This window comes from Natator depressus, chromosome 8 (genome assembly GCF_965152275.1).
Source record: "Natator depressus isolate rNatDep1 chromosome 8, rNatDep2.hap1, whole genome shotgun sequence".
Lineage (NCBI taxonomy): Eukaryota > Metazoa > Chordata > Testudines > Cheloniidae > Natator > Natator depressus.
Genome location: NC_134241.1, coordinates 62,839,058 through 62,851,131, shown reverse-complemented (window position 1 = coordinate 62,851,131; position 12,074 = coordinate 62,839,058). Strand labels below are relative to the sequence as shown.

Below are 12,074 nucleotides of genomic sequence, written 5' to 3'. Positions count from 1 at the left end.
ACAAATAGTAATTTCTCACCCTAAATGTTGTTTTATGCAGGCTGCAGAGTTTCTTGAAGGTAAACTGCACCCCTTGCAGCTCAAATTTCTAGGTATACCCATCATAGGCTGACCTTTCTCAGCCTGGATCCCCATCCTTCTCCCCAGATCAGTCTTAAGTGTTTCCAGCAGTCATCCTGGGCAGGGATTCAGTAAAGAACCAGTCACCTTGATTAACTCACTCACCAGCCTTAAATAGAATTTACATATAGCGGGAATATTTTGTTTCCCAGTCTGACCCCTCCATCCCCTCTTAAAGGAAAAACACTGAAAGCCCAAGATGGGAGTCTAGTACCAGGTGACATGATCACCTGACCCTGTAGTGTCAAAGCAGCAACTCAGGAAGCTTCTCAGGAAGGTGGGAGATTAGTATCTTCAAAGTCTTATTGTTCTTCCTAATGGCCCATTCAGGCTGATTGCCTACTGTCCGATGGGCGTTTCCCAGATGCAAACAATTTTGCAATAGATACAGAGTTTATATTCCTAATTTTAGATACAGCAATGATACATGCATACAAATAGGATAATCATATTTGGTTAAATCAGAACCTTTCCAAGGATATCTCACAAGACCCATCTTGCATCAAATACAACTTAGTTATGCCATATTCATGTCATAAGCATATGTCTATGAAGACCACGGGGTGTAGCGTCACAGTGGGCCATGGAGTTTTTATAGCCTATTGGAGTCAGAATGAAAAAGGTTGAGAACCCCTGATCTAGGTCATTGTGACATTTTATGATTTTTTTTACTCGCTTTTTATAGTTAATTTGTTAGCTCAATTAGCACAAGAAGCCCTATCTAGTTGCAGGCATCAGCCATTTGGGATGCTTACAAGCACAGCAATTAGGAGGCAGAATGTGTCCCATTCTCTCTCTGGGACGTTAAGCAGGGTTTTTGAATTAGAACAGATTAGAACTCGAAGTTGTAGCTGAGCCTTTGAGTGATGGACAACCTTGCACCCAAACTGCTTCTATGGCCCCTCCTGGGAGTGAGGTCAATAGTGCAGTGTGGAGCAGTCACTTCCTAGACTAGGGAAAGCCCTATCTCCACAAGGTCTGATTGATCAGGGGAGGAGCCAACCCAGATCATCAGCTGGGTAGAGTACTGGAAAGAAATCCTACACCTGACTTCCTGCTGCTGATTTTCCTGTCACTGGAAGAGGCGAGTGTCACTGGAAGTCGTGAGCTCTAGCCAAGTAGAGAAAGGGGGAAGACCAGTCTTGAAGCTCTATTTTCCAGCAAGTCCCTTCATCAGGAAAGCCTCAGTGCTTTCTCTGGTACTGTCCATCTTACGTTGGTCCAGGTCCTGCAGTTCATCTTCTCCACGCAGTACAATGCCACCTTGGCATTCCAGTGCTGACTCTTCTTCAGACTAGAAGTGAGATCCTACATATTGAGATCTCCTTACAGGAGATCTGAAGCAACTCAGGATTCCTTATTGTGCAAGTTAACGCACTGGCACCATGACTCTTACATGAGCAGATCTCGACATAGCTTCCTTTGGAGTTGGGCCATGGTACTAAATCAAGTATAGCGGTGGACTTTCTTGAATCTAGGAAGTGTTTCTCCAGTCTCCATGTGATATTCACATAGTCAGCACTCTGCTAGGTCTCTATCAGGGTGCCATGCTCTAGCTGGCACTGTTCTGTGTACCAGAACCATTACATAGCAGCTGAAAGAATTTCTCTCTCCAGTTTCTGGTCCTCCAGCTATGGATGCTCAGCAGACAGTGGAGCAGATGGAATATTTAATGCTTTCACTCAACACTTCATTATTGCCAGAGGAGGCTGCTGGTTCAGAATTATCTTCCCCTGTTCTAGACGATTACAAAAAGTATGAGGAATTTATGAAAAAGGTAATTACCTCTGGGAATACAAACTGAGTTGGTCCAGGATAATCCACACCAACTGGTGGCTATTTTGCCTTCTTCAGGACCTGAGTGAGCACTCAGGAAGTAAATGCTACTTTTACTTAGTGAGGATGTGTTTTGCAGTTCTTATCCTTCACTCCCTGGAATCTCTGGACCTATGGAGGCTAATTATTTTCTAATGTGTGGTGTTCCTCCAGCATGACAAATAAGGCAACCGGGCAATTAATTGCTGCTCTCTACCCTGATCTATTAAATAATTGTTTTCTGAGAACTAAAATAATGAAGCCCTGCTAAAAAAATACAAGGTAATTCATTTCAAAGGTGTCAGTTGCACAATGCACACTGTTGATAGTTTTTTTCCCTGTATTTACCAAATACAGTAACTCCTCGCTTAATGTTGTAGTTATGTTCCTGAAAAATGCGACTTTAAGCGAAACGATGTTAAGTGAATCCAATTTCCCCATAAGAATTAATGTAAATTGGGGGGGGGGTTGGGTTCCTCACACTCTATAAGGCAGCACGAATGGAGGGAGGGGAGACAGCATGGCAGACAGAGACAGAGACATACACCCTGGGTGTGAGAGAGAGATTGCCCACTCTAAGTACACTGCCTTTTTAAGTAGATCAGCAAGTTGATACAGCAGCTGGTCCCAGGAAGCTCCCTCAGTCCTGAGCCCTGTCGTGTCACCTCCCGCCCATGGAGATGGGGTAAGTGGGGTGCAGGAGCAGAGGGGAAGGGGACACCCTGACATTAGCCCCCCGTCTCCCCCCTCCTGTACCGCAAGCAGGAGGCTCCGGGGAGCAGCTCCAAGGCAGAGGGCAGGAGCAGCACATGGCAATGGGGGGAGGGACATCTGAGCTGCAGGCAGGTGATAACCTGCTGGGCGGCTGCAGCACAGGGAACTTAGGGGAGCGGCGAGCTGATATGGGGGCTGCCAGTCCACCCTGGTTCCAATCCCCCACCAGATCGCTCCAACAGGCTGCTCTTCCTGCAAGCAGTGGACAAAGCAGGTGGCTGCCAAACGACGTTATAAGGGAGCACTGCGCAAATTTAAACGAGCATGTTCTCTAATTGATCAGCAACGTAACAACAAAACAACATTAACCAGGATGACTTTAGGTGAGGAGTTACAGTACTTAAAAAGGCAGTGTACTTAGAGTGGGGTCAGCCTACTTAAAGGGACAATCTCTCTCTCTCACACAGGGTGTCTGTCTCTGTCTGCTATGCTATCTCCCCTTCCTCCATTCGTGCTGCCTTGTAGAGTGTGAGGAACCTAACCCCCCACTATTTACATTAATTCTTATGGGGAAATTGGATTCGCTTAACATTGTTTCGCTTAAAGTAGCTGTCAAGGTTCCCTCCCCACTCTGAACTCGAGGGTACAGATGTGGGGACCCACATGAAAGACCCCCTAAGCTTATTTCTACCAGCTTAGGTTCAAAACTTCCCCAAGGCACAAATCCTTCCTTGTCTTTGGATGGGTACTTCTGCCACCACCAAGTGAGTTAGACAAAGATTCAGGAAAAGGACCACTTGGAGTTCCTGTTCCCTAAAATATCCCTCCAAGCCCCTTCACTCCCTCTCCTGGGGAGGCTTGAGAATAATATACCAACCAAATAGGTAAACCAGATTCTTAAAAAAACAGAACATTATTATAAAGGGAAAAAAAAGTAAAAGAAGCACCTCTGTAAAATCAGGATGGAAGGTAACTTCACAGGGTAATCAGATTCAAAACACAGAGGATTCCCTCTAGGCAAAACTTTAAAGTTACCAAAAAAAAAAAAAAAGAACAGGGATAAACCTCCCTCTTAGCACAGGGAAAATTCATAAGCTAAAAACAAAAGATAAGCTAATGCGCCTTGCATTATTTACTTACTCTTTTTGCAATATTGAGACTCATTTTAAGATGATTTTAGGAGAAGGAGTTTTCTGACCTGATGCTTCTCTGCTTCCCCCAGAGAACACACAAACAAAGAGTACAAACAAAGCCTCCCCCCCTTCCCAGATTTGAAAGTATCTTCTTTCCCCATTGGTCCTTTTGGTCAGGTGCCAACCAGGTTATTTGAGCTTCTTAACCCCTTACAGGTAAGGAGGAATTCTAGGCTACCCTTAGCTGTATGTTTATGACAGTTGCATTTTTCAGGAACATAACTACAACGTTAAGCGAGGAGTTACTGTATTAGATACAACACAATGAGGGGGGATGACAAACAGCAGGGACGGACTGGGTGAGGAAGGGTGAATATCACAGCAATATGATCGCACAGTTGCTCACATCAGAAATGTACATTGCCATGACGAGTCACCTGCTAGAATTGGTATTCTGGTGTTTATCTTAGGCAGACCAAGATAGTAACATGTCTAGAGTTTTTAAACAGGAACACAATAGAAGTTACATATAAATTTACCATCTTCCAAATGAATGACAGAACACTTTCCTAAAGGCAAAAAGGTTAAGTGCATCTAGCAACTGGGCATTTTTTTCGTTAAAGTATCCTCTGACTGCTCTTGAAGCAATTCCATTCCCAACTCATCAGCTGCTACCCACGGGTGAAAACCTGACCCCATAGAAGTAAATAGGAGTTTTGCCATTGACTTCCATGGCACCAGGGTTTCATTCCAAGCCCCTAAGGCTTCATGCTAAGTTATTATTCACCCACTTATCACTGACTCAGACTCAGAGTCTGAAGATTTGCTACAGAGAAACACAAGTTGCTCCCTCCTGCCAAGATCCTAACCAAGAGCTAAGCATGCTGACTCCACCGCCCACCATGCCCCTTAGAACCTGGGAGCAAAGAACGAGGCTCAAGACCAAAATTCTAACCCCCTGAATATTTTTTTAACCCTTTCTCACCCACCTGCATGAGTCATGAGTGCCAGGAAGGTGTGATTGGCAATTATATTGTGATTGAAGTGTAAGCTTCTTGTGGCTTTGCACCTCCTATCAATATACTCCCTACAGTGGGAAAGCCGCCCACTCTGTGCAAAAAGGATCCTCTACTTCAGACCCCCTCTTTAGAATTCACCTCTTCCACTGTTACTTTCTACGTCATTTTAACGACCAATGTCTCTGAGCCTACTGTCCTGGTACCAGAACTGCTATCCTGTGCATTGTGATGGTCTGAATTTGACTGTAAGCTCGTTGGAGAGGGGACCTTGTCCTTGTTTGAGCTCTGTAAAGTACTGTGCACACTTATGACACTATTTCATTCAGACAGAATTCAATTATAAGTATTGTTTTGACCCACTCCTCTCTTCTAAGTTTTCACGGGCAGTAGTTATTCCTGACAGCAACTTTGTAATTAATCGAAGGGGGATTTTCAGGTAGTTTTTCAAATGTAGAATAAAAACTTTCAAGCATCCAGGCCTCAAAAAAAGAGTCTTTTTCTAAAAGCAAAAGTAAGAAAAGCCACATGATATTTCTGCCATTTCTAGCTGTAAGACAGAATAGTACAGGTGTCACAGTCCAGAACACTCAGCACACTACATGCACCTAATTGACTGTACACAAGAGATCAAATAAAACTGAAAAACTGAATTATCAAAATACAGTGCAGATTTACTACAGATACATGAAGGCAAGTCCATGTGCCCATTAACACACTTCCTGACTGAAGGGGTTGTGAAGGTATATCCTTCACTGCACATAAATTCCAGTGTGTGGTCACTCTGAATCAGCTGTGCATGTCTTCGGCCATTGAACAGAAGCAGATTTTTGGTCTCCAGTTGCTGTTGTGTGAGGCTACACGGTGCTAAAAAAAAACTAGAAAAAATGAAAATGATAGAGCCTGATTTTTCAGTGTCCTTCATCTTGCGCAGCCATTTACCTGCTCTATAGTGAGTCACTGCAAAACATGCCCATTCTGCTTTGTACTCTCTCTCTCTGCAGGGTGTAAATTGTTTGTAAGATGCAAGGCAGTGGAGTATCAGACCCATTATCTTCATCAAGATATAGATTAAAATGTATTTCTCACTACAACTATAAAATTGACATTGCTGACAAGGAAAATAAAAGAGGTATTTCTAAATGTTAATATACATGTGTGTATATATATATACACACACACACATAATAAGACAGAATGTGATACCTGCCCCTTACATTAGAGATAATCACTCATGAGGCATCACCCTCTAGAGGCATCACTTAAATGATGGTATACTGTATTTTCCACAGGGCTCTTGCCTCATTCAGGGTGAATTCACTGCTGTTCAGAGGGCCAGCACAAGGTAAGGCATAAATGGTGCATAGACCTTGTGTTGCTTCTCTGTGCCTGGATGAATTTCTGCTTCAGTGAGCAGATTAGATGGTGAATGAGAAGTTTTTTTACTGCATGAGTCAGGGTGCGCAAGACCACTGCAGAATGTGTAGTGAATGAAACAGAGCTCACATTGAACACTGTGAGCAAAAATTAGTATGAAACAGCTGCCTCAGTCATTGTTCAGCTTTCACTCTGAATGAGGCCAGGTTGCTCTAGAAAAAATACAGTATGATTATGCATTAAAGGCCAGTCATAATGTATAAACACAGGGGGCAAAGTTAAGGTTATACAGGCAGCCTTAATTTTGGAATTTCTTAACTTTTGGGTTGCTTCACATAGTAGGCCTAACAGTCTTTTAGCTTAGTTTTGTTGTATATATAGAAAATATATAGTGGTTTTGATGACCATGTGCTAAACTGCAGAGCCATGTGATAAGTGTGTGCTTTGGACAGCATCCCCTGCCATTTGCCCACTTACCCGTCTCCCTGGGACTGCTTCTAACAACTGAAAACACTGTGCAGCTTCACATTTAGTGGCACTTTTTTGGGATGGGCTGCATAGTGCCTTCCTCCTGCCTTTAGCATTTGTGAGTAATGAGGCCAATAAGGCAATGGGCTGCACATAGAAAGATGAGGATGAAAAGAAATATTGAATAGTCATCTCATTCAGTGAGCACTGGCCAGTCTGTGCATTGAATGAGGCAGGGGTCCTGTGGGAAAAATAGTGTGTGATCATGCTATTAAAGATTTTAATGTAATGCATGTATGTATTTTGAATGCTTCACTTTGCAATCTTAATAATCTTTTAACATCCATTTGATGGTGTTTTGTATGTAATACAAATATGTATAATCGAGAGTGTGAAAGAGAAAGGTAGGTACGAAATACGAGATATACAACTAAATATATTACATATAAAAATTAGTGTCTGAATTAAGTGAATAAAACCCAAGAAATTCAGAGCTCCGTCCTCAGCTGGTGTAAACTGACATAGCCCCATTGTGTTCAGGTGAAGTAACACTAATCTACACGAGCTGAGGATAAGGCCCTTAGTATTTTGGTCATTGTGCCTAGCTCAGCCACATGAGGTTTCTACAAGTGGTTTCCCTAACCTTGGACAAGGAGCCATTTTCCACATGCTGTACCAAAGCCAAAAAATTACATCATAACCATTTTTTCCTAAGATTATTATAATTGTTATTTTTTCCCTTTAGAAACAGGAAAAAACTGTAGCCGTCCACCTACTATTGAGAATGGAGACACAACTACATTCTTGGAAAAAGGATACACATCTGGCTCCTTTGTAGAATTCAAATGCCAAAAATTTTATGCAATGGAAGGACAGAACAGATCTTTTTGTGACAATGGGAATTGGACAAAAGCACCACTCTGTTTAGGTAAAGAAGATACTGCTTTCTTAGGCTTTGAGGTTTATTTAGAGATTCACTGAACAAAACTCATCACCTGTGTAAACACATTACTTTAATGTGCTTACCTGGGGGTGTGGGGGGTTACCAAGACAACTGCTTCTTTTTCTTGTTTTAGAGCCATGTGCTATTTCAGTGGAAGAAATGGAAATCCGGATGGTAGAGTTGAATGGGACAGCAAATGAGAACAATGGGTATACCTAAAATGTAATGATTTTCTTGAGCTTCGCTGCAAACCAGGATATGCACCTGCAACTAATTTATCTCAATCTTATGGTGCAGTGCCATGGAAATGCAATTGTCTATCCAGAATGCAAGGGTAGGTAGAAACGGGCTCTAGTGGGTATCTCAAATATCCTGCTTTCAGTAGAGGGCACTCTGCAATGATAGGAATAAGTGAACGTGAAAGAGCTGCTTCTTTGCTCTGATCACTACAACGCAGATTTAAAGCCTTCCAGATGGCAGCTCGGTTAAGCTGATTACATTTCAGGGGCTAATAGACACTGTGAGGCAGATTCGCCCTACCCTACTCTGACCCCTGAGTTAATTTAACAACCAAGTGGCATTTATTTGTCACTCAACAATTTAAAAAATGTAAATGAGTTACTGTCTGTAACTAGGCGTATCTAAGGCTATTTCAGATGTTACTGAATCCATTCACAGAATATTTAAGGGCAATACTCAGAAGCCTTCTCAGAAACAGAGGTCAGAGCTTCTCAGGCCATTCTTGACAGCACAACTTGGGTCTATAATGGGAAAACAGAATTTGTGCCTGGAGCTTGGTTTGTTGCTATTGGGTATGAAAGTGCTGGGAGAACTAGAGATGGTATAATCACCTGCTGGGTATAACAATTTGTAACTACAGAATAACACAACGTCCTTTTAATTTCTATGGTACCAGCCCTGACGCAGCAAATCTGCCAGAGCTGGATGAAAAATGGAGAAGCAATTTTGTGAAAAGTGTTGACATCTGATGGTTTTATCATTTTGCAGGGTTTGAAATAGAGCAATTTTTCATTTTGTTCACAAAGTATATACATTTAATTTCAAAATTTTGAATGTTTTCCTTTCCTATCCACCCTCCCAATTTTATTTTTTTGGCATCTTACTGCAAATAGTATATGAATAGTGTCTGCGATTTCCTATCTCGTTTTCCTTTTTCCACTCTGTAAATTTTGAAAACTTCTCCAACTTTGGAATAGTTACACAGTAGAAAAGCCAAAGATGGAAAAAAGAAAAAGTGGTGGTAAAAGACTTTGACACCATTCATTCTATTGTATTTACTAATAAAAAGAAGAAAACGGGAGTAGAAAAAACATGATTTTAAATATCCAATTTTTATGAAAAACTGGAAAAATTCCAAACAAAAATTTCAAACCAAGCTACCCAAACTTTTCTGTGAAAGTATTTGGTTTAGAAAAAGACCCATTTCTCTTTTAAAAGCAACAGTTTTGACTGAAAATTTTTGACCAGCTCTGGCATGCGTATTGCTCAATTAAAAATCAGTTCATCCACATTCTATTTGGCAACTTCTTAAACAGCATTACCGTAAAAGTGGGGGAGCACAGTAGGTTCCCTCCTATGCAATTTCCATATGTTTTATTCAGAGATAAATCACAATAATTGCTGATGGATTGTACAGCATACTGGCCTATTTTCATTTGTAAAATGTGTTACCATGAGTTACCATGAGTTACCATGCCAGGCCCTGCCAGACATTGTGCAGAGGTGTCCATCGGAAACACTGCGGACAACAGTAACATTTGTAGGTGGTAGTTAGTTGGCCATATCCTGACTCCACTCAAAACACCAGGATAAGTTACTCCATGATGACAATGTTTCTTTCCTTAGCCTTTGGCATACAAGGGGGATTCTTTCAAAATATGTTTACCACATTCAGTGCTGCTTCACGCCAGAATTCAAAGTGTCTGTTTGGCCAATGACCTTCTGATCAATGTTTGATAAACACTCGCACTTGCACAATACCAGCCTCCACTGGTGAAATGCTGTGTCTCAGCAGAATACATTTTATCTGATATTTACACATGAGGAATTTTTTTTAAACTCCTAGTAGTAGATGTCTTAGTACTTTGTACAAGTATATCCCAGATCACGCTGTGCGGGGAGAAATGTCATGTAATGAAAGAGGATATTGAAAAAAAACCCCTTGAACTGTATTCCCGGTGGAGTTTACATATGTTATCTCTAGTACCTTGATGTTGAAAGAGAGGTGATAGACAGAACAACAGGGAGGGGTTAGAAAGCACGATCAATCTTTAAAAGCAGTTGCTGAGGCCAGAATCCAGAGAGGAGCCATTACAAGTGCTGGGTTTACTTGGTCAACCACCAGAATGACTTTGCTGAGTTGTTTCATCATTCAGCTTCTCTGGGCTTTCTGTGCTCAGGGCCAAGGTAAGATGCAAAATGAATCTAAATATTCAACAACACTTTAGCTTAACTCTTCCCTGGTGTGGGGTGATATTACATATGCTCAATACTGTACATAGTCAAGTGCTGTTACAGCAAACTCTCATATATACAACTTCACATTATTTGATAGCGTTGACATCCCCAACCCCACTTTGCAAAGGTGAAACAGTTGAATATACAGTAAATAGGACAAAGTCATTAACAAGAGAGTGAATGAAAATCTTTGAAGGAGGATGGTAAGATATTCACTCTCATTTTTACGAAGTTCTGGAGACTAGCCATGTACATAATCTACTGCCTGATACAGCAGGGCTGAGTGCATTCCCCAAAACACTGCAGAGTTCAAAGTGCAGACACAGGTGAGCAGTCCCAGTATTTCTATAAGTAGCACTGCTGTAATCAAGACAGCAGGTGAAATTCACTCATGTACTCAGATGTCTCTTATTTATGCCACACTAAATGAATTGTAATTGTAGTCATTGTATTCTGGTTTGTTTAGCAATTGTTCTGTATGGTTGCCAGGGTCACTGTTATATGGATTGAAGAAAATGCTCTGGCACGTGGGCCTGATTTATAGGTACCATGGGGATAGGTGCTTTTCATATACTTATTGACAATGCAATGGGCCCTATAGAATGAGTGGGTGCTTTAATTTCTGACACCAGACCTGACTTGTCCATTACCATGATGTCATACAGCAAAATATGTCTTGGAGGGATGACTTTCCAGGAGACTTGGGGGTTCCTGAGTATTTAAGGGCTATTTGAATGTGGTGCAGAGAAAGGAGGGTCTATTTGAAACCTAACTATTAAAATCGAGTGGCTCTGAGGATGAATCAGGGTTGTGTAGTGAAGAAGTCTTGTTTTTAGGACCCCTGTCTCATCTGAGCACTAAGGATTATGTTCTGCATTTCTCACCTCAGGGTTAATCCTGCCAAGGCCACCCATAATTTACGCAGCCAATCTCATTAGGGCAAGGAGTAGAGCTTCCACCTGGAATGAGCGGTTGGGGGGTTCTTCCCCCAGAAGCCACATATTGTGGAGGGGTTCTTCTGATCATGAACACAAAGCCATTAGTAGATCAGGACCCACCTACATTGGAAATCACATCTCCATTTATGATGTGCCAAGACTTGCACTTCTTTGGGACAGTGCCAATCACCAAGCCTAGGAGAAACTGTGTGTGTGTGTGTGTGTGTGAGCCAGATATAAGGTATTTCTGGTGAAGGAGATCCAGCTCCAGCTATAGGATGAACTTCCATGTGACATAACAAAAATTATGTCTGTCCAGTTTTAGGTCTCACTGCAAGACTTGCCTTTTTGATAAAGCTTTCCCACCCTAATCAGAATGATACTTATAACAATAACTACCTGCTCCCCACACAATAAAATAAAATAAAATTACCCTAAGCAGATCCTCCCAGCAGCAGACACAGGAGAAGAGCTACAGACTTCATTAAGTGCTCAGGGATCTCACGTTCTCAGTTTGATGCAGAAAGTGCTCGTATACTGCAATGTTGAGAGGTAATAAAAAAGATGGATATAAAGAATCTTAACTGAAGGGGATTTATGGCCTAAAGTCCTGTTTCCATTTCAACTTGTTTGTCTCTTTCTGTATAGAAATTACATGTGATCCCCCATTAGTGACTAATGGAACCTTCCAGCCCCAAAAGAGAGTGTTCAGAGAAGAGGATGTAATCAGAGTAGACTGTAATCCTGGATTTCACTTTGAAACGGACAACATGGAAAAGACAGCGGAATGTACAAAGAATGGCTGGTTACCTATTCCAAGATGTATCTGTAAGTTTTTAAACATATTAAAACAGCTATCAAAATCCCGATGATTATATACTGTGTATCATGGACAGTGTAAAAATATTTAAATTAAAAGAAGCTAGAGGCCTCACTTCTGCAGTAAACAGAAATGAAAGATTCACACTTGCAGGGCTTTTCCCTTTTGCAAAGCTTACTTTGAACGTCTTGGAAAAAGTGCCGTGAAAAGAACATGGTGTGGGATCAGATAGTTGTAAATAACTGTGCAATG

At 41.6% G+C, this 12,074-nt stretch overlaps 1 protein-coding gene across 1 annotated transcript in view; it reads left to right on the top strand.

Moving 5' to 3' along the window:
* The first annotated feature begins 1,753 nt into the window (after positions 1-1,753).
* The window catches only part of LOC141993008 (complement factor H-like), a 58,783-nt gene continuing 48,462 nt past the window's right edge, over positions 1,754-12,074 (top strand). Inside the window, exons 1-4 of the mRNA XM_074962349.1 lie at positions 1,754-1,897; positions 5,822-5,930; positions 7,389-7,571; positions 11,651-11,830. Of these exons, the coding sequence (XP_074818450.1) occupies positions 1,754-1,897; positions 5,822-5,930; positions 7,389-7,571; positions 11,651-11,830 (616 nt within the window). The remainder of the gene's footprint in view (positions 1,898-5,821; positions 5,931-7,388; positions 7,572-11,650; positions 11,831-12,074) is intronic.